General features: G+C 44.9%; 1 protein-coding gene across 4 annotated transcripts in view; it reads right to left on the bottom strand.

The window, feature by feature from the left end:
- Nucleotides 1–4,604: 4,604 nt before the first annotated feature.
- Nucleotides 4,605–23,021, bottom strand: part of LOC105702480 (transcription factor CP2-like protein 1) — a 50,383-nt gene continuing 31,966 nt past the window's right edge. For all 4 annotated transcript variants that reach the window (XM_023432448.1, XM_023432449.1, XM_012430076.1 and 1 more), the window contains 3 exons: nucleotides 8,663–8,855; nucleotides 7,345–7,795; nucleotides 4,605–5,716 (listed from right to left, as the gene is read on the bottom strand). In XM_023432448.1, coding sequence (XP_023288216.1) covers nucleotides 5,667–5,716; nucleotides 7,345–7,795; nucleotides 8,663–8,855 — 694 coding nt within the window. In that variant the 3' untranslated portion in view covers nucleotides 4,605–5,666. The remainder of the gene's footprint in view (nucleotides 5,717–7,344; nucleotides 7,796–8,662; nucleotides 8,856–23,021) is intronic.

The raw sequence follows: 23,021 nt of genomic DNA, 5'->3' as shown, positions 1-23,021 counted from the left end.
CATCCGATTTAGCAATCAGGACAACATCCAACAATGCAGCAATCGAACGAAAGTCAATAAACAAATGGCCGTGCCAAGCGTCGATTCTTCGTTGTTTATAATACTTCTAGCATCCTCAGCTCAGCGATTCTTACAGACGAATACGAAAACTGTATGACATCGTAGCACGGTACTATATATTTTTACATTGCAACTTAAACTATGTACAGATTACAACCGCGTTGCTAAAGTGAAATAAAAAATAGGAAAAAAAAAACAAGAAACATAATAACCAGCGCATCGAAAATATTTCCGCGTTTATACAATGTTCCAACTTTTTGTAATATATTTACGCAATGCTTTGTGCTGCGTGGAAGACGAAAATCGAAAGACACTCGGCTTTGAGGACGGTGTCGCTATTATAAATAATTTCTAAAACCAAGAATGTTCAACCTCCTTGTTTCTTAACTATAAAAGGCACTCTTCAATACAAGCACATTCTTCCGCGTATATTATCCCTCGAACAACTTTTAATCCGTTTTAATATTTACCGCACTAATGTTGATTATCCTTTCCTACTTTCCAACGTTGCACCGGAAAAATACCAGCACTAGTTGCATTTACAAGGAAGGTATCCCAGGTCGATCTCTCCAATTTGATTTCTTTTATAATATGTTTTGGTAACTAAAAACTAAGCGACACGTATTTTTTTCATCTGCCATTAAACACTTTAAGGGGGTGAAACCACCATCCAAAGTAAGGCCTGTGAGGGGTGGCTCACCCCTTAATTTTATTTTTAATTGAGAAAATTATATTTTTCATTTCTCCTTACGAGAAAGCTTTTCCAGGTGGATTGGTTAAAAAATATTATGTTCTTGTGGGTGAAACTGCCAAATCGCCCCTTGACATGCCTTACTTTGGATGGTGGTGTCACCCCCTTAAAGCGTTTAATGGTAGGTAAAAAAATACGTGTCGCTTAGTTTTTAATCTACTATAGCATATTATAAAAGACATGAAATTGGAGAGATCGATCTGGGATACCTTCCTTGTTAGTTTCAGGGTATAATAAACGCCTGATTTCTGGGAATAATCCCGAAGAAGACTCGATTTGATATCTTGATCGCCATTTTGGTACCGCTTTTAATTAAAATATATCCGAAATTCTATTAACTAACATTTTTGCCTAAAGCTTACTTCTATCTCAGTGACAGGTTCTCGATAGAAAATTATATAGTCTAAGGCCTAGACTTTCTCGTCTTGCGAGTTGAGAGCGAATACACGCTATCTTGACAAATTTACCGACAAATTTCGGAAATCCTGCATTACCCTTTTTCCTTAATCCTTTCGTTACCTTGGACGAGATATCTCGCGACCCAATACTGGCCGATTAACGCTTTTGACGAGATATCTCGCGACCCGATACTGGCCGATCAACGCCTTTGACGAGATATCTCGCGACCCGGTAGTAGCGGATTAACGCTTTTGACGGTAATCTAGCTTCCTAGCACTAATATTTTGACATTCTAGACAAATTATTTTGTGTTCTGCCACGTAGAAAGTAAATAAAAATAATTTCATTTCATTAATAAAAACTGTATTTATTTCTTCCTTTTAGCTATACGAATAGAATTAGTTATAAAATATATTCATCTAGAATGTCAAAATATTGGTGCTAGAAAGCTAGATTATCGTCAAAAGCGATAATCCGCTACTACCGGATCGCGAGGTATCTCGTCAAAAGCGTTGATCGGCCAGTATCGGGTCGCGAGATATCTCGTCAAAAGCGTTCATCGGCCAGTATTGGGTCGCGAGATATCTCGTCCAAGGTAACGAAAGGGTTAATCCGCTTTTATCATGCTCAAAAGAGCCTAGTCAAAATCATCGTCATCGCGGCGAATCGACTGCCTTAAAAGGGGAGGATTTTCTTTTTCCTTTTCGTGAAAAGAAATCGACTTTCCAGCCGATGTTTCTTATTCTTCAAGGTGTTAAGAATATGTATGCCAAATTTTACAACAAAATTGTCAAAAATGCCCAAGTTATAAGCGCAACCGTGGAACGGTCGGAGCGTATGAACGCGTTTTAAAAAAACCATTGAACCGATTGTCTTCAAATTTGGACAGCATCCTTAATCGACATCCTTTTATCAATTGATGAACCAAAAAAGCTGTACGTTAAATATTTTTTCCTTTATAGCAAAAAGATCGGTCAATTTTGTTGAATCGATCGATAGTTCGTGATCCTCAATTTTTTTGTACATTTTTTTTTCCCTCCATCAAACGATAGCTACATGTGTATTAAGTGAAAATGTTCTTGGGTTCTTGTGTAGGATCAATGAGAAGACTGGAATCGTGCACACCAACGACCATCGTGCATCGAGGGGGGTGTATTTTTTGGGGATATCAATTGATGTTTTTCTTTATGCATATGTAACATATCAATAAATCTACATGCCAAATTTCACATTGATCCGTTGTATAGCTTCTTCGGCAGAAAATGAGGAAAAAAAAAGCGGTAAATTTAACGAAGAAAAAAGAAAATCCTCCCTTAAAACATTACCGCCCCATTTAATCGATAAAAGCTTTAGTCTTAAGGATTAACCCTTATCACTCCAACCGGCAGTAATACTGCCAACTTCTTATACTCTTCCAATATTCTTGGAGTGATAAGGGTTAATTCCTGCCTAGAGATTACACCTGCGCAAGACAATGCGCCCGCAAGAGGATCGAAGGAAGAATATATTTGTGCGCCACGGCTAAATCGAAGAAAAAGCGCCGTGATAACAATACGAGATAACAAATTGGAGCGAGTTAGTTCAACTAGGAAAGAAAGAAGTTTCCGCGTTCGGCGAACATTATAAAATACTACTCGATGACGTTACACAACTTTTCCCAATGTATATATTATATGTTTATATATATTAGATATATATAATAAGCTCATATCATAGACATTCCCATTCCCGGTACAAGAATTTTGATTACATCGTTTTTCCCCGCTCCTCCTAAAATTCTTTACAATGCACTTTCCTAATGACTTTAACTAGTTTATCCATGCCTTACATGATTTAACATTTCCGTGGATAAAAAAAAAAGCGTCACTCGCAAAGCTCGATTTCGAGTCGAAGTAACGATACAATATAATAATATAATAATATAACATAATTGCGGAGATCTAGAGATCGTTTTATTGCCCGTAAGCTCTTTATAATATCTCCTGAGGAAAAAAAAAAGGAAACACCAACAATGTGGTTAATCTCTAGGAGGATAATAGCGCGATGAACTGATGAACTGTGACGAACAATCGCACGAGGATGATATTCATTCCGTGATAAGAGAAATGCAAAAGGCAAACTAGGGGACAAATAGGCAGATTAATTGCGTTTTTCAGAGTGCGACGAAATTTCCCCGATATCAGTCCGACCTCTCCTTCTCATCTTAGCGTATCCTGCTTTCATATTTTTTTTAACACATTCGCGACCGGCAAATTTTTTCCGTTTCAAATACTGAGTACCGGCGAAAATAATGAAATTCTGAAACTGGTTGCCGCAAACTTGTATCGTGTATCGTCATGGACGTGATTCGCGTCAGCGGCAATCAGGAATAGAATTTAAAATGACGTGAATTCACGTCAACGGCAACCAGAAATAGAACTTGAAAAGACGTGAATTCACGTCAGCGGTCGCGAATGTATTAAGGGGGTCGTACTATGTGTCGGGTCCGAAAAATCGATTCTTTTATTTTTTTAGCTAAATTACTTCCAAATCATCCCTGCAATATGTCTGTAAAAGGATTTCCCCGTATTCGAAGTCGCTAAGAAATAACAGCCGTTTAAGGTGAGTGAAAATTATCTTTGTGTAATGTGTACTTGAACTTTCAAACGTGTTTTTCTCAAAAACGACATTTCTCAAATTGGCTGCCAAGTTTGAGAAAAAATTACTGAACCGATTGCGCTCAAATTCGAATGACATGTTCAGTAGACACATAGTTACAACTGGTACCAAAATCTTAGTGATATTTATCATAGTTTTTATTACCTCAATTTAAATTCATCGAAAAAAATACGAAATTTACAAATTAATTTTAAAAACTGGCTCAATTTTTTAATTTTAAAATTGTTCACTTAATTCTGGTATCAGTTATAGCCACAGATCTATAGATTAATAATCAATTAAATTGTTTGATTTCAGATGAGGAGAACAGCTAGAATCGTGGCAGCCATTTCACTACTTTTTTTTTACAGCGGTCTCTCTCAAGAGCACTGCACGCGAAGAAAAAAAACAATATGTTTGCTTAAGAAAAATTTGCATGGTTTGTTTAAATACAAGTAAATATGTAGTAAAAATTTCAAGTATGTGTAATGTAATGATCCACAAAAAAAAAAATCCCGAAAAAAGCGGAAAAAACTGGACACTTAAGGTGGCGTCAAAGAGGACTCGTTTATGAAGCTTTGCTCCAAACTGTACGTACTGAATCGATTCAAACTTTACAATATAAATATGGAGGGTATAAGGAAGGTCCTGAAACTCATGAAATTTCAATTTTTGTTTAAATTTATTTATAGGTGTTTTTAAAATTCCGTATAAGAAATGAAACTTCATGAGTGTCAAAACCTTCCTTATAGCCTGTAGATTAACTTTGTAAAGTTTGAACGGATTCAACACACCCAGTTAGGAGAAAAGTTTCATGAACGATTGACTCTTCGGATGCCACTTTCATATCTCCTTAATTGAAATGTTTGTGAAATCCTGAGCGGACAGCCCCACCGACGTCAGTTGGCCGTTTCTCACAGCCTTTGTTTGACAAATTGGCGGATCGATAAGTTGATTAATTGGTAAATTGATAAATTGACGAACGTCGACCGCAACGACGAGCTGCGTTTCCATTGCCCGTTTACTTTCTCGATAAACTTATTTACCAAGTAGACAAACGACAAGGCTTGTCTCATTGAAAATGAATTATTAAATCTCATGCTTAATTCACAACACAAAGGTTCATTTAGCTTCGTTAGCCCGGCCTATTCCTGTATTCTCCGTCTTTTTCTTTTTAAACAACGACGAACGCCTGACAGGAGATGAATTATGAAATTCTACTCTTCGTTCGCAGCACAAAGGCCCAATCAACATGGCAGTTCGGTCCATTACTACAGGTTTTGCCTTATTTTTTTTTTGTTACAAAAGGCAGTAACAAACGATCGGAATTGCCTTACAGGAGATGAACAATGAAATTGTACTATTTGTATCCGACATAAAGGGTCATTTTGCGTGGTTAGCTCGACCCATTCCTGCATTTTCTGCTTTTTCCTCGAGAAAAGAGAATAACAAACGACCGGGTTTGCCTTATTGCAAATCAATTATGAAATTCTATGGCTCGTTTCTGACATAGAGTCGTAGCTAGTTTAGCCTATGACTGACTGCGTTTCCCGCTTTTTAAGGAGCGACACTAATGAATGACCGAGTATGTCTCATATTACAAATGTGTGATGAAACTCTAAGCTTCATTCCCGACACAAGAAGTCATACTCATAGCCAACTCGGCCCGCGACTAAATTATCCTCAAAAGCCAACTGCGAATGACCGAGGGACCAAATGACCAACTTTTTACAGTGAATAACGATACGAAATAATCAATAACAACAAGAGTAAACTATTCCACAAAGGTTCGACGTTCTTCTTCCTTGTAACGTGTGCATCAACGAGTCGACGGCTTCAGAAGCAGCTTGTATTGGTCGCTCACCGGGTCTGAAAGCAAATAACAAAAACATTAACAAAAGTACCTTTTAAACGCGCGCTATAGTAAACTATGCAGTCAGTTTTCTTCAGGCATCTTAAAAAGAAAAAAAGCGGATATAGAAAAATACATAACAAGAATAGGTACGTGGGTGCCGCGTGTTTATGACGTGAAACTTCTTTTTTATTTAAATTTCACATTAAATATCGAACTTGTGCACTTGAAGAAATGCACCGCCCTTTATAATTAAAAGCCTTTTCTATCTTCGATGTGACAATTCTTGGCACGTACCGAGATCTACACATCCTCAATTCTCTTGGCAATCTAGCTCACACTTACGCGGCCTTGAAATCGCGGCGCGGACGGTTCTATCTACACCAGTTCAGTGATAATGGCCCTGTTTTAAATGTTTCAATGTTGCGGACACTTTGGAATACAAATGTATGCCAAAACCTGAAACAGCGGCATTCAAAATGGGAACCGAACAAATATGTACCGAATGTTGAGCAATTCTGGATTTCACCCTTATCACTCCAACCGGCAGTAATGCTACCAACTTCTAATACACTTCTAATGCCCTTCTAATGTTCTTGGAGTGATAAGGGTTAATAAAGCGGGCGGATAACAGTATTTCAATTTTGAAAGAAACCGTGGGATGAGAAAAGAAATCGATAGAAATGTTGATAAACCTACCACAACGCACTTTTAGTAAAAATACATTCCACTCGGGCCAAAATGGGCCTTTTACAATAAGTTCCGAAATTTCAAACTGACCAAAGAATTCAGAAGTCTCCATAGAAGCCTAGAAGGATACGGATAAACCTACCACAACGCACTTTTAGTAAAAATACATTCCACTCGGGCCAAAATGGGCCTTTTACAATAAGTTCCGAAATTTCAAAATGACCAAAGAATGCAGAAGTCTCCATCGAAGCCCGGAAGGATACGGACGTTCGATGCTGGATAAATAGTAATGTTAGCCAACGGGTGGCGGCGCTGTAATCATCTCTCCATCTCTCTTAATCTTATGGCGATATATTCCATAAACAAGAAAAGTGTTGGTCATACATCGGGCCATTTCACGGTTTGGCTGAACGTTCAAAGTCTCACACGTCTCTCATACGATTTCTTTACGTTTGGCCAGATGGATATACCACATCTCTCACACCTTTTGTTCACGTTCGGCCCGATTGATATACCACGTCTATCCCACGATATTGTAAGTTAACCGTTTGAGTGCCAAGGAGCGATTTTGCGCTTCTTCTGTGTCGCTCGAACAGCGCCAGCGTTCTAGGCTGCGAAGCCGATAACCGCGTCACGCTCGGTTTCCGTCGATGCGCGACTTTACGGTTACCATTCCATTTTAGGTAAAAGTAAAAGAATGAGACAGCTGGTAAAAGAACGAATTTTAATTCCAGTTGAACATTACCGCTTACCGTGTAGAGCAGAAAACAGCGCGATAGCGCTCCTTGGCATTTTTAATCGTGGAATAAGAGAAGCGCTATCGCGCTCCTTGGCATTTTTAATCGGGGAATAAGACAAGCGAAAAACCGCTCCTTGGCACTTTTGGACGAGAAAACAACAAAGACACGTGGCACTCAAATGGTTAAGGGGTTAACAGCGTCGACCCAGCCCCTACCTCTGATGGTTTCGACAAAGTACATGCTCTCGTCCTTCATATTGGCGACCAGATCGTTGCTGACGATGACGTGGATGCCCTGGGGTCCCAGGAGCAGCAGCGAGTGCAGCTGGTCAGGGGGTAGGTTCAGAGTGGCCAGCAGCTTGCCGGAGAGGGCGCCACTCGTCAGGGTCTCTAGGTAGACCACTCTCCAGAGGGAGCCACTGCCCTCCACGGAGAAGTACAGGGTGAGTTTAGGCGTGGGGGCCTTCGAGTGCAGGGCATTGAAGAGCCGAATCCCGTCGGCGAGGCCACAGATCTGGATCAAATCGTCCCTCGACAGGCGCAGGATGTCCGAGGCGGAGAAGCTCGAGAAGGTCGACTCGAAAGCATGGAAGCGGCCTGCTCGCAGCCATGCGCTCGTCTCGGATGCATTCGCCTCCGCAGGCAGCTCGGCCAACCCCGACGCGATCTAAGGAAGAAATCAAACATCCTGAATACCATGATCCGTTGCATACGAGATGTGCCAAGAGTACCCAAACCGCAGCCTTCAACAGTTAACCCTTTCGTTACCTTGGACGAGATATCTCGCGACCCAATACTGGCCGATTAACGCTTTTGACGAGATATCTCGCGACCCGATACTGGACGATCAACGCTTTTGACGAGATATCTCGCGATCCGGTAGTAGCGGATTAACGCTTTTGACGATAATCTAGCTTTCTAGCACCAATATTTTGACATTCTAGATGAATATATTTTATAACTAATTCTATAACAACCTATAACCTATAACAATTACTTGTTTCGGATGAGATAATCCGTCCGGCGCCTACCATGTGCCTTGGAGTTATTTTTTATGTTTCCTGTGCAATATTACTTATTTTGTTAAGAAATATATTGGAAATTTAAAGTATATACTTTGCAATAAACGGTATATATAAATTTATGATAAAAAGATGACTTTTCCTATGTGCAATTACGTTTTGAAACAGAGAACTCAATTTTTCTTTTTTTTTTTTCGATCACTTATACCTTTGTTATTGATGTAATTTTCAATGAATATAGAAAAATTAGCGTCACCGTTTTATTCTCTATTTTGTCCTCAATACCCTGCTTTTTGAATTATGTAAATATTGCTTTTCGTTTGGTTTTTATGAGCCTTCTTCCAAATCCTAGTAAAATCGTAAAATTCGGCCGGTTATCTTCGCATAAGCACCTCTTTTTCGCCCGGCACTAAAAGGGTTAATTATTTGAAGTCAACGGATCCAATTGCAGAAATTAGATGAAAATGTAAAGAAAGAAAACGAGGATGTAAGCTGATCGAGCCTCAACTAACATTGATATCGGCGCAGGGTTGATCGGGGAGGATCGCAGCAGGCGAGGGTAGGGCAGGGGCGACGCTGATGTCCTCTTTGGCGGCATCCGAAGCGGAGACCATCGGCAGGATGCTGGATGCATTGACGGAGAGGGCGAGAGGTCCTGCCACTGGCGAGGGGCTGCCTCCAATGGCCACCCTGCTCTGCGGAGATCTGAAAGAGAGAAGGTGCTCAGCAGCGGTCGACTTAAGATGATACGAAAGGCGCTGAGAAATTTAATCGAGGTCGATTAAGTAAAATTCATCTATACCCTTTCTGGTGGTAACGCCATTTTGAATATTCAAGTGTAACATAAGCTGGCGCGTCCCGTTACCGACATTTCTATATACGTTGAAGTCTTTCACAGTCTACGATAATTATACGAACTGAAGCGTTCCATATCTCATTTCGGTAAAGCAATGATGAAGAGATCGACGTAAAACCGTCGAAATCTCGTGAATTCATTATTCTAACGACCGTTTAGGACCAACGTCGCCATCTGTGGCGTTTAGCTGCAACTAAATTTTTGCTTTAAAAACACGCGTTGGCCCCGAGACAAGCCAGCATTTTCTTGCAATCGTTGGTGAAAGTATTTATCACATTTTCCCACCTGACTCTGTAATATTCCATTTCTACGGTATTCTAAATTGTTCAAGCTAGGCCCTGAAACTCTTCATTTTCGATTCCAAGCTTCCAAGAAGCGTAAAACATAGAAAACGAGCCGTTGGTTGGCCATGTTGGTTGATCCTTGATAAGTAAATGAACTTTGTATGAAAAATGAAATTTCATGAGTTTCAGGACCTACTTTAGGGCCTTTATATTCACGTGGGAAAATTTGAAACGAATCGGTACACACAATTCGGAGAATACTTTCCCCAACGATTTGACTTCTCTGATATGTATAGGCTTCATATCCTCTTAAAGCAAGGAGGAACGGCTCGAAAGCAGAAATCGCTCCCTACAATTCAACCCATTAATCCCCTTAAGGGGATGTGAAAGTTCCTCAAATTGGTCCCAATTGTAGGGAGCGATTTCTGCTTTCGAGCCGTTCCTCCTTGCTTTAAGAGGATATGAAAGAGTCAGCCTATACATATCTGAGAAGTCAAATCGTTGGGGAAACTATTCCTCGAATTGGGGGTACCGATTCGTTTCAAATTTTACCACGTGAATATGGAGGTCCTGAAACTCGCGAAATTTCATTTTCTATAAACCATTTTTAAAAATACCTATAAACAAATTTGAAAAGAATTGAAATTTCATGAGTTTCAGGACCTTCCTTATAGTCTTCCTATTCACGTTGTAAAGTTTCGAACTATTCGGTCAACCGAGTTGGGAGAAAAGTTTTATAAACAAAACCTCTTCAACGCCACTTTCACATCCCCTTAACCCTTTCGTTACGGCAGGTCGCTCCGTCAGAGAACCGCCACTGAACACGACACCACACCGCAAAGGTGCACATTCGGCAGTCTTCGGTGTTCAAACTTACGTCTTCCACCTGAACAACGCCTCTTTGACTTCCTTTTGTATGTACATTGTTCTAAGTGTTAAATAACACCTGTTTTGTCGTATTATTCCATTATTAGATTTACAAATAAAAATCCACCCTTAAAGTTTTAAGAAACTAAAAGTTATCCCAATAGCTGGTCTTCTCGTCTCGATGGCCAAAATGTGTTACTTGTGTTCAAAATGTACTTTTAGGATGATTAATCCAATACTGGTCAGTGCAATCGCGCCGTAAGGGTGCACACATTGCGGTAGGCAGTCTTCGGTGTTCAAACTTACGTCTTCCACCTGAACAACGCCTCTTTGACTTCCTTTTGTATGTACACTGTTCTAAGTGTTAAATAACACCTGTTTTGTCGTATTATTCCATTATTAGATTTCCAAATAAAAATCCACCCTTAAACTTTTAAGAAATTAAAAGTTATCCCAATAGCTGGTCTTCTCGTCTCGATGGCCAAAATGTGTTACTTGTGTTCAAAATGTACTTTTAGGATGATTAATCCAATACTGGTCAGTGCAATCGCGCCGTAAGGGTGCACACATTGCGGTAGGCAGTCTTCGGTGTTCAAACTTACGTCTTCCACCTGAACAACGCCTCTTTGACTTCCTTTTGTATGTACACTGTTCTAAGTGTTAAATAACACCTGTTTTGTCGTATTATTCCATTATTAGATTTACAAATAAAAATCCACCCTTAAACTTTTAAGAAATTAAAAGTTATCCCAATAGCTGGTCTTCTCGTCTCGATGGCCAAAATGTGTTACTTGTGTTCAAAATGTACTTTCAGGAGTGATTAATCCAATACTGGTCAATACGATCAAAAGATACTCTACAGATATGGCAGAAATTGTTACCGACTAAAATCGGCGCTCGTACCCAAAGATCGTCGTACATGTGTAGAGTTCTAAATCCAGTAAGTTACGTCAGAAACGAAGAGAAATTCCCGGTAATTTATCGGTAATTTCTCGAAATCCTTTTTTATCGAGAAATTATGAGAATTTTAATTTTTCAACAGAGCGGACGAGAGGTTTTGATTAGCTATAGAGAAACATCGTAGAGGGGAATTTCCGTTGTACGTCCCCCGTAGCCAATCAAAACCTCCCATTCGCTTCGTCGCAGAATGAAATATCAGTTCGTTTGTAACAAATGGCATGGAATTTTCCGTGAAGTTGTACATACGTGAATATTTTTAGCTGGAATTAAATACGACCCTAAAATCAATATTTTCTAATAGTAATTATTACTCTTCAGCTTGAACTTTGAAGTTGATTGAAAAAAAAAAAAGTTATTTAAACGAAGAAACCTAAAATATATATAACAAAATTAACGTTCTCTTAAATTCTCAATGTTCCCGGTAACTTACGGTATGTTTAACAGTTACCTTCTCCAATTTAATGTTACCGAGAATTTTCGAACTCTATACATGTGCCGATTATAGTCGGTGCTCGTACACCCAGGTCGTCGCATGGATGCCGATTATAATCGGCGCTCGTAATGAAAGGGTTAAAGCAAGGAGGAGCGGCCCAAAAGCAAAAATCGCTCCTTCCAATTGGGACCAATTCGAGGGACGACTCAATCGGTCGGCTCGAGAACGCTCAGAGGATCGCTGGGTCGGAGTTCGCGGCTCATCAGCCGTTCCAGCTTTCGTTGCCGAGTTAAGGCTCGATCCCCGGGAATTAACGCCGGCTCAGGCGTTGTCGTTAATTGCGTTAAAGAGCAACGACGCCCAGCGAACCAGTTCTAATCAGGCCCCATTGCAGCCGCGCGCGTACAGTACGTTGCGCCTCACCGTTCGAGTTGTATGTACACTAGCAATCATGAATGACTTCCTCGTGTATAAGGTGCCATCAGGTAGTGTTGTCGACCCGCTTGTACTCGCTTCTACGTCTTTCTATATCCTTGTAGACTGTAATTTGTTTAACACGTTGACAGCCGCGTAACCCATATTCGGGTGACATAGCAGTCAAATAAAATGCGCGTGGCAGTCAAAGTGTTAAGGGAAAGTATAGGGGGTTTGAAGCGATTTTCGAGGGGGTCCATGACGTTCTCAGCCCGTTTTCGGGCTGCCCTGTCCCCAATACATTTGTTTCGCACCTGCAATCACTTCGGTCCGTCGGGGAAGATTCTTCCCTTCAAATTGATCTTTGGCACGAACGTTTGCGATTTTTTTCAGGGGAGATACAGGAATTTGAAGCGATTTTCGAGAGGGTCCATGACGTTTTCAACCCGTTTTCGAGCTGCCTTGTCCCCGATGAATTTTTTTCGCACCTGCTATCACTTCAGACCATCGGGGAAGGTTCTTCCCTTCAAATTGATCTTTGGCGCAAGCAGCTGCGATTTTTTTCAGGGGAGATACAGGGGTTTGAAGCGATTTTTGAGGGGGTCCATGATCTTTTCAACCCGTTTTCGGGTTACCCTGTCTCCGATGAATTTTTTTCGCACCCGCAATTACTTCAGCCCATCGGGGAAGGTTCTTCCCTTCGAATTGATCTTTGGCGCGAGGGGCTGCGATTTTTTTTTCGGGGGAGATACAGGAGTTTGAAGCGATGTTTGAGGGGGTCCATGACCTTCTCAGCCCGTTTTTGGGCTACCGTGTCTCCGATGAATTTTTTTCGCACCTGCAATCACTTCAGCCCATCGGGGAAGGTTCTTCCCTTCAAATTGATCTTTGGCGCAAGCAGCAGCGATCCGAAAAAAATATACTAAGTTAATACTGTTTCGAAATGAATAAATTTCCAATTGAAAAGGAAAAAAAAAGAAACAAATTTCTTTACTAATTTTACCATTCACTCAGGCGTTTAAATTTCGTGTATCAAAAGCCTACTAATGCGCGCGCAGCTCACTTCCGGTAAAACTTAGAGTGAGAACGTCCCTTTCTCTGTCTAACATCGTAATACCTTACTCTATACAGATACTATAGCAAATGGCCTCTCCATGTCTATGGTCATATCGCCTTATTTTAACCCAATCTAGACTTCAATGTATTTTTTTCTGTCGAATTCCCTACTTATAAATTGTCATTTTATCAACACCGCGTTTCCTTCAATTGGTACACCTCTTAAAATCAACCACGTAATATAGGAAAGGTAGGAAGGTATAAACAACAATGAACATTTCACCTTTTCTTTTTAACCATTTCAATACGGAGCCCTTGCGACGTATGGGCGAAATTCATCAAAGCGTGCAGGCAATATTCGACCAAACGTCGGACGCCTTTAGGCGCTTCTATTAGCCAAAGGGTTAATCTAACCTGGAACGTTTCAGTTACTATTATCTGAAGTTTTCCGTTTTCTAATGACCTATTCTAGCATTGCTGATAAAGTATTGCTCTTATCATTGCAAGCTATAAGTGCTCATAAAGTATTGTTTTTGCAGAAATAGCTGTAATAACCGCAAAAACGTTTGCAATCGTATCGAACGCAAATGCAACCATAGGATACTTTCCTTCGAAAAAAATTGTTATTAAATTAAAAAATCAATTTGTAGCGACAACCAAATAAATATTGTTACAATTGGAGCGAATTGGCAGTATACAGTTTCTTGTCGGTAGGAAAAAATGTAGCAACCATAAATAGAATTTATATTTGACCAGTGAAATAATAGTTGCTTTGATGTCCACGTAGCACAAATATTTCTGCAAATTCGCACTTTTCTTCTTTGCCATATTTCTTAAGGTGATATGAAAGGATCATTCTATATAAATAAAAAACGATTTTGATTGAAAAACGAAATTTCATGAGCATCACGTTGTTCTTCAGAATTCATGGCCACGTGCTGAAGTTTCAAATGAAAATNAGAAAAAATTGCAGCAAAGTTTCATAAACGTTGGATTTCGTAAGGGCCACTTTTGTATCTTAAAACCATCCTTTGAAAAGCAACAATCCCTTCCAAAAAAATTCCGTCCGATAGCCCGGGATCGATAATCGAGTCAGAAAAAATTGCAGCAAAGTTTCATAAACGTTGGATTTCGTAAGGGCCACTTTTGTATCTTAAAACCATCCTTTGAAAAGCAACAATCCCTTCCAAAAAAATTCCGTCCGATCACCCGGGATCGATAATCGAGTTAGAAGCAATTGATACCCGAAGTTGTCGGGGTCACCCTTGCGATTGGTCGCACTCAAGGCACATAAAGAGAAATTGCAAGTAGACTTCTGCACGGTTAAGGACCACCCTTGAACGAGACCTTCTCGGGTCATGCATAGAGAACGACAAACATTTTCTCCGACTTTAACCAATCTAGGCCTACGAATGCATCCTCTCGCCGAGGCATCCTGGCATGTCCTGGGGGATATACAAATATTACGTATCCTGGACTCTTACATGGCCAAGGCCCGGAAGCGAAGCGTGGATTTCGGCGACTCCGAGGAGCCGATTTCCTTGTTGTACGTCCTGCACCTCCTCAAGGTGATGCCCACGAGACCACCTCTGTGGAACCACGATTCCCTCCTGTGTCCCGGGCCCGGAAGTTCATGGACGAATCTCGCCACGACCTCGATACCGGATGATCCCCCGGCGACCGTGACCTCGTGCTCCAGATAAAACTGGGTGCCGTTGCTGGTCCTCCTGTGGGAGCGGAGGCCCCAGGTGCTGCTCTTCTTCAAGCCGAGAAAGCTCCTCGACATCTCGCGTGGATATTCTGCAGAAATCCTTCTTCTTTTCAAATAAAACCCTAGAAAATCCGAAGCTGGAAGCGCAGGGCTTCCTGAGGTGCGAAGACGCGGTCGGCCACCCTTTTGTTATCGCTCCAGGGCGAAGACTTTGATATCGCTCTTCTGGGACACAAGGACGTATCGAAGCCAGGATTGTATATCCCGTCTGAGAAATCAATTGCGCCGCCACTTCAAGACCGTTTAGTCCTTGGCTATCTCATCCGAGAATCCAGGAATCTTCCGCGGATTTGCATTTACGATGGAAGATGGAAAACCGACTCGGGGAGGTCTGCCGGGTATCAAGATCAAGGTTCGCCGACGACGGCCCCGTTAAGTCTTATTGTCCCGTTGACTCTTATTGTTCTCGCTTCCTGCGTTCCTCTTTGCTCGTTTTATCGCCACTTCGTTTCTGCAATTCCCTCGTCTGAAAGGAAAGCCTGGTCTTCCTTGATATTCTCAATGGACCTATCTTCCCTTTTTACGTTCCATGTGAATTCCCGAGAGAAAACCAGGAGGAACTCATTATACGAGGCTACGAAGGATTCTGCGATTAGTAGCTTTTGGGGTGGTGTACTCGTGGTCTTTTTCCTCTTCTCTTCTCTTCCTATCTTTGAGCCTCTTCTCCAGGTCGGCACTCCTCAGGTGTCTCGGCCAACGGTGCCACGACGAAAGGTGGAATAAAAGTTCCGAGACAGACCCCGACCTCGAATCCGCGGCAAAACCTGCGGTTTCGTATCCAGAGGACAAGGTCGGTTCGCGGCGGTTCTGTTAGGTTTGAGGCAGTTCTCATTTGTCAGGGAAAACTCGCCGATATGGCGTCCGCCTCGAACCGGATTCTTCTAGTCCTGAGGTTACGACTGTATTTGCAACTCTCTCCCTCTTTCTCCTGCCGTCTCCCTTCCTCCCTCTAAAGGATTCGGCTCGTATCCCAAGGACGGTCTATCGAGTCAAAATCGAGTTCCAATCGGCAGTGCGGAAAGAATCATCCGGAGAATAAGAGATCTTCATCAGTCCTCCCCCCATTCTTCGCGGTGGTTGAGGATATTTTCTTTAAACGCTAATTGGTTATTGATCATCAATAGAGGATCGGGAACTCAAGACGAAGAAGAAGCTTCTGTTCCCCAGGCACCATTCGGAGCTTCTTGTTCCTGACTGTTAACTTTTGTCAATCCAACGAGAACCTGGACGAGCGATACGTTCTGAAGACTTTTCTCAGACTCTCCTCGTCCTTTTGTTCCATCTTCTGTTGCAGGATTTTGTGCATCGGCTCAAATTCTTTGTTGAAACAGTTGAGGCTTTCTTCAATGACGGGTCCACGATCCCTTCTGGTGTTTAGATCGAGACATGTTTTTGCCATAGAATTCCATTGGTCCCGTTGAGTCTTTCTTGCGAAAGATTCATCTCCGAGTCGCTAATCTAGGGATCATTTTCTTGCGATTTTCATTCAGAGCTTGAATCAACTCCTCTAGGAACTATACGAAGTCTACAGGCAACCGCACATAACGCGGGATGACTTTCTCGACCATAAAACGTTAAAAAATGAGAGTATCTCAATCCTGGCCCGACCGGCGATAGGTACGGAGACAAGCGTTCTCTTATTGCCATTTAAGAATCTCGCAGCGATAGCTTCGTTTAAGTATCTCGCAGATGCGTTCTCGTAGAAGGGATCTCCTTCCAGCCACCCCAACCTCTTCCACGGGAGTCGAAAAACAATCGGGAGCATCTCCTACGAGGACGGCGACGATCTCCTCCTCGTCTTCGACATTTCAACCCCACCAATCCGAGAAGCCTCCTCTCTCCTCCCTCCTCCGGAAGGATCGATCTCCCGAGTAAAGTCTCTCACTAGACGCCAACAACGTTCGCCATCCCCTGGAGGAAACGACGTCCAATCGTCTCCGTCTCGTTCAAAAAGTCTGACGTTCCCTCGCAACCGCTCCTCGCATCAGCCGACCTGGCCTATCATCGTCGGGAAGCGATCTCGCCGAGCTAGGAGGACCCTCGTCGGTATTTCCTCGGGGAAGACGTCTTTTCCGAAATGATCAAGGGTTCTTCGCAACCGCCCTGGGCATCAGCTGTTCGGCGGCCTGGCTGCTCGTCATCTCAGGAGGTGGTCCTGCCGAGACAACAGGACCTCGTTCCCCGAGAACGCGCCAGGACGGGGGACGAAGGCGCCCGACCCAGACAGGAACGCGAGACTCTCCTGGGGAGGCTGCTCGAAGATCTTAACTCCTCTGGTGGTCATTCCAGCGGTATCGATGGACCTCTTTCTGCCTTTCGTCGCGCCCCTTCAGCCTCCTCCTCGTCCTCCTCGGCGTCGCGATTTGCGGTTTCGAGGCAAACCGACTCAATGCACGGGCACGCCTATGTAGACCGAACGCAAGAAACGACGCATGCGAGCCGATAACGTCGATAAATCTCTCCGCGCTCGTTGCGACTTTCAGCGACGAGTTACGCGTCGCTTTCCTCTCTAATCTGCACTTGAGGGGCCAGAATGGCTGGCGTTGAGGATGTCCGAGTTAATCTCGAGTTTGGAAGATGGAAGCCTTCGACATTCGTTGCTCGACGTCCGCACACCGATCGAGCCTGACAAAATCGTCTACTTCGCCTCCACCCAGAGGGCCAAAATATCCAGCACCTCGTTTGGGCTATCTGGAGATACCTTGAAGTAAATCAGACATGGGTTCGAAGCTCGAAGGCTTTAATATTCGTCCTTCTGCCCGCACACCGATCGAGCCTCACAAAATCATCCAGCACTTCTACTCCACCCAGAGGACGAAGATATTCAGTACTTCCTTTGGGTTATTTGGAGACACCTTGAAGTAAATCGGACACGTGTTGGAAGATCGAAGGCTTTAATATTCGTCCTATGTCCATACACCGATCGAGCCTGACAAAATCGTTCACTTCGCTTCCACCCAGATGGCCAAAATATCCAGCACCTCGTTTGGGCTATCTGTAGATCCCTCGAAGTAAATCGGACACGGGTTGGAAGATCGAAGGCTTTAATATTCGTCCTTGTATGTCCGCACACCGATCGAGCCTGACAAACTCGCCCACTATTTCTACTTCACTCTGAGGGCCAAAATATTAAGCACCACGTTTGGGTTATCCGGAGATACTTTGAAGTAAATCGGACACGGCTTGGAAGATCGAAGGCTTTAACATTCGTCCTTCTATGTCCATACACCGATCGAGCCTGACAAAATCGTTCTCTTCGCTTCCACCCAGGGGAACAAAATATCCAGCACCTCGTTTGGGCTATCTGTAGATCCCTTGAAGTAAATCGGACACGGCTTTGAAGATCGAAGGCTTTAACATTCGTCCTTCTATGTCCATACACCGATCTAGCCTGACAAAATCGTTCACTTCCCTTCCACCCAGAGGGCCAAAATATCCAGCACCTCGTTTGGGCTATCTGTAGATCCCTTGAAGTAAATCGGACATGGGTTGGAAGATCGAAGGCTTAATATTCGTCCTACGGTGTTCGTACCTCAATTGAGAAAGTTAACCTCAAAAGGTCGTAAATAGACCAGATGGGATTCGGGGGAACGGCGGGTCAACGTCGTCGGTGCTTTCGGACTCTCCGAAAAGCTTTCAGCGGTTCTTTAACGTAACCTCGAGGAGCCGAATCCGCGAGAGGCTCGCCGATGAATGCGGCTTCTGTACCACGGAAAGTTGAACGATATAGTATCTCCGTAAGCTGCTGGGTAACCTCAAAGCGGAAACGCGCTAATCGCGAGAGGCTTGCCGATGGACGCGCTTTCCGTAGAACGGAAAGTTGGACGATAATAGTATCTCCGTAAGTCGCAGGGTAACCTCAAAGAGCCAACGCGCAACTTAATGCGTGCCCTCGTTCTCGAGGAATCGCACGTAGAGTCACTTGGCCGATGTCGTCGGAGGATCCTAAAAAAGAATCCCGGTTAATTCGTGCCACTTAAACGTGCTTCCGCGAGCGTGCAAGTTGCAGCAGCGGCCCCAAACTCCTCGTTGAAACTGGAAACCGACGATCTTGCGACCAGTTATCCCGTCCAGCCAAATTAACGAATTCTTCTGAATTCCGGGGAAGTCCCCCAACTTCCCAGAAATCTTCAAAACTCTTGAGGACCCTTCTTAATTCCCGCAAACGCCTCCTTCATAGAATCTTCTCCCTTGCGGATGCTCCCCAATTCTCGAGACTCTTCCAAATCTTTGCAGGCTCCTCCTAACGTCAAGTCTTCAAAGCTTTCGGAAGATCTTCCAAATCCCCGCAAATCCTCCTAAGCGTTCCAGGAAGTTATCCGAAAGTCGCGGCGAAAGTGCCTCTTGGAATGAAATCTCTCCACGTAGTGCGAGGGTCGTCGAGAGCCTTCGCGGATTCTCCGAGACTCGATTCCAGTCAAACGGGTCCTCGAAATACCGCGCGCACTGGGGCCGTAAATAAAAGCCGACCTTCAAAGCATCGACTAGATCCCGGGGAACCGTAAACAGTCGCGTCCGGCGTCCACTCCGCGACGCGTCGTTACCTCATAAAAACGGAGTCGCAGTTACCGAGCGAATCGCGCGTCGACTCCGAGCACGACCGCATCACTCTAGGAGAAAATTCAGAACGTCCGGCGCACGTTCCTTTGTTCCCGACGAGGAAGGCGAGACCGGTCGCTAGGGTAGGTTAGTCGACCCGCAGCGCAGTCCGAGTCGAACTTAACCTCAAAGCGTACCCCGGGAGCCGGGTCCACGGCGCGCGTCGCCGGCAATTGGTGCTCGCGAGTCCGTGAGACTAAAAGGGGACGCGTATACCCCCTCCCTCGCCCCGAAGCGAGTCCGTATACTCCAAACAGCACGTATGCACGTCCACTAGGACGGAGAGATCCTCCCTCGGCGACCGCCGGCTTATTAATGACCCGCGGAGAGGCGCAGAGGCGAGAGAGAGACCGGGTCCCGCTAGCGATGGATCATGGCGGCGTGCGCGCGCACGCTTTTTCGTCTCCTGAGAGCTATCTCGAGTCTTCGAGGGCGGACGAGACCGATGGCGCGATACGACCAGCGCTTCGGACAGCTTCGGACTGGTCGGTCCCGGAGCGCGCTCGCTGGCCGCTCTCCGAAATCCCGAGTGTTCCGAATCGCGTGCGCGTTGCTTCCCCTCCCCTCTCCGCGCCGCCGGCTCGCGCCAGTTCGAGCCAGTTTCTTCCCCCGCGAGTCGGCCGCCCCCGCCCCTCCTCGTCCTCCGGATTCGAGCGCACCGCCGCGCCGCTCCTCTCCGGTCTCTTCGTGGCCGGGTGACCGCGGAGTACCAGACGCACGTAGATGCGCCACCCCGCCGCGGAACGCACTCAACGTAGAACGTCGATCCGACGTCTAGGTTGGGCAAATACCCTAGGTAATTTACGTAGATTTTTTACAGTATACGCACGTAGACGCGCCACCCCGCCGCGGAACGCACTCGACGTAGAACCTCGACCCGACGTCAAGGTTGGGCAAATGCCCTAGGTAATTTACGTAGATATTTTACAGTATACGCACGTAGACGCGCCACCCCGCCGCGGAACGCACTCGACGTAGAACGTCGACCCGACGTCAAGGTTGGGCAAATGCCCTAGGTAATTTACGTAGATATTTTACAGTATACGCACGTAGACGCGCCACCCCGCCGCGGAACGCACTCGACGTAGAACGTCGACCCGACGTCAAGGTTGGGCAAATGCCCTAGGTAATTTACGTAGATATTTTACAGTAAACTGCTAGGTATTTTACTTTACCTAGTGCATGTAGACCAGGGTTGAGTAAGTATAATACGTCATTTAATATACATGGTTTACTACGCGTATATTAAAGCGTATAATACCAGAGATGAGTTGGGAGATTGCTTATGGGCAGGGTAGCGCGATCACATGGTGTGCTTCCTTCTGGTTTCGGGCGTTAGCTTTCACCGTTTTTGCCCTCAAGGGCGGCGCAACGAATTTCTGGTAGGGGCTCGTGCCGTTGGCGGCTCACGTATTCGTGATGGTAATACCATGCGGCAGTTGACGGTGGTGGCTTACCATTATGGCAATCTCCCAACTCATCTCTGCCAAATCAGAGGTGAGTTGAGAGATTCACAGGAAGGATCGAGCGACCGCGTCCTGTGTACCTCCGGTGGAGGATGCAGACGGCTAATGCACTTGCCACCTGTTACAACTCTGGGCAGCCGGAAAACCGGCTGAAAAAGTGAAGAACTCCTCACAAAGACTCACCGGCCCGATAATGGATCGTGATTGGGCCGGCGACGTCGTCCAATCACGGAGTCGGTCACGGCCGGGGATTGCGGCCCGGCCGGCAGATCGCCAGTTGCTCCAGAAAATTCGCCGCGGTAAGATGTCGTCGAAAATTAAGAAAATGGCGGGGGGCGCGAGGGACTCAGTACATACCACGATAGACATTTATATCAACATGGTGCTATAATTATCAATCGACGGCATCCAGAGATCGTAACGAGGTGCAAGGGACGCTTCGTAGATGACGAGGTGGGGTGTACGCGCAGTTTCCGAACCGACGCGAAGACAGTGAGGTTAGGACGCGACAGTGATCACGGTCCGCGAGTGCCATGGGCTAAATATCGTTGAACGAAAGAAGAGGAATTCAACGAAGGCAGTAGAAGCATGCAGCGTATCCAGCGCATCCAGCGTATCCAGCGAATGCAGCGAATGCAGCGAAAGCAGCGAAAGCAGTAAAAGCGGACACAAAGGTGGAATGCAGCCAGAGCCAACGTCGAAGGGAGGCAGATGGAGAGGAGGCCAGAAACCCCAGGTCTCTGCGGAGGGATCTCCTGGGGGAGTACCGCCAGAAAAAGACGTATCGTCCCGTTGGTAAGTCTCAACGTTTCCTTCCTCCGATCCCTTCATGTCGCAGGACGAAAGGTCCGTACCGGCACGGGGATCGGTTGTATGTTTACATTTTGATTCGAGGGACCGCGAGCCGTCGAGACGATCTCTCGCCGACTCGCGAGTGGTCGTGTTGATTTTCTATGTTTTTCATGTGCTCTTTTAGAGTAGGAATAGATTTCTCCCGGGTCCGCGGTAATTTTCCGATCGCGATACTTAATCGAGCGCCGGGAAGTCGGATGACCCTCCGACTTCGAGGCCGCCGGTTCCGCGGAATTTCTACGAATAATTGAATAANTTAGCTTGATGGGGAAGATTGTTCTGCTTAAATTGATCTCTCGAGCTAGTGGCTGCGATTTTTTTCGGAGGAGGTACAGGGTTTTGGAGTTTTTGTGAGGAGTTCTTCACTTTTTCAGCCGGTTCTCCGGCTGCCCAGATTTGTAACAGGTGGCAAGTGCATTAGCCGTCTGCATCCTCCACCGGAGGTGCACAGGACGCGGTCGCTCGATCCTTCCCGTGAATCTCTCAACTCACCTCTGATTTGGCAAAGATGAGTTGGGAGATTGCCATAATGGTAAGCCACCACCGTCAACTGCCGCATGGTATTACCATCACGAATACGTAAGCCACCAACGGCACGAGCTCCTACCAGAAATTCGTTGCACCGCCCTTGGGGGCAAAAAACGGTGAAAGCTAACGTACGAAACCAGAGAGCAGCCCACGTTCGCAAAATAAACGCTCTTGTAAAAGTTGCGCCTTCTTGCTTGGCGCTCTTTCGTCCAGTCGAGGCAGCTTTTCCTCGTATTTCTCCTCCCTGACTTTAAGTAGCACGTCCGCGAAATTCTTAAGACGTTTTTTTTTCCTCTCGCGAGATGCAATCGCGCATCGTGTCGAATTACTCGGGTCGTCGTTGGCGAGCGCCGACCTCTGACGCTTCGCCTCGGATTTCAGGGACTGACGGAGCCGTTCGTTTTAGTTTTCGCCGGTTCTTGTTTCACCCGGGACTTCGGTTTCATTAGTCATTGCATGCGCCTTGCTTCGAGCGCAAGTCACGGAGAAGCGACGTCGGCCGACGGTAATTACATGGCCGAGCATTTGTTCACCTTGAAGGGGAATTGGTTACCCTGGACACGAGTTAAGGTAAAGTGATACTCCCTTCAAATCAGTCGATTCGAATACAACACTTTTTTTTAAGGTGAAGTGAAACACCTCAGGGAACTTGATCGACGTCGATAAAGAAGATTTTTGTAAATGCCTACGTTGCCGGCGTTCGTTTTTCTATTGACAGCTGTGTCGAATTATATTGGATATTGTACCAAATGGCATACTCCACCTGTCGTTTTCGTACAATAAAC

This window comes from Orussus abietinus, unplaced genomic scaffold (genome assembly GCF_000612105.2).
Source record: "Orussus abietinus isolate OABI.00-Male unplaced genomic scaffold, Oabi_2.0 scaffold309, whole genome shotgun sequence".
Classification (NCBI taxonomy): domain Eukaryota; kingdom Metazoa; phylum Arthropoda; class Insecta; order Hymenoptera; family Orussidae; genus Orussus; species Orussus abietinus.
This window is presented reverse-complemented; position numbering and strand designations above follow the sequence as displayed.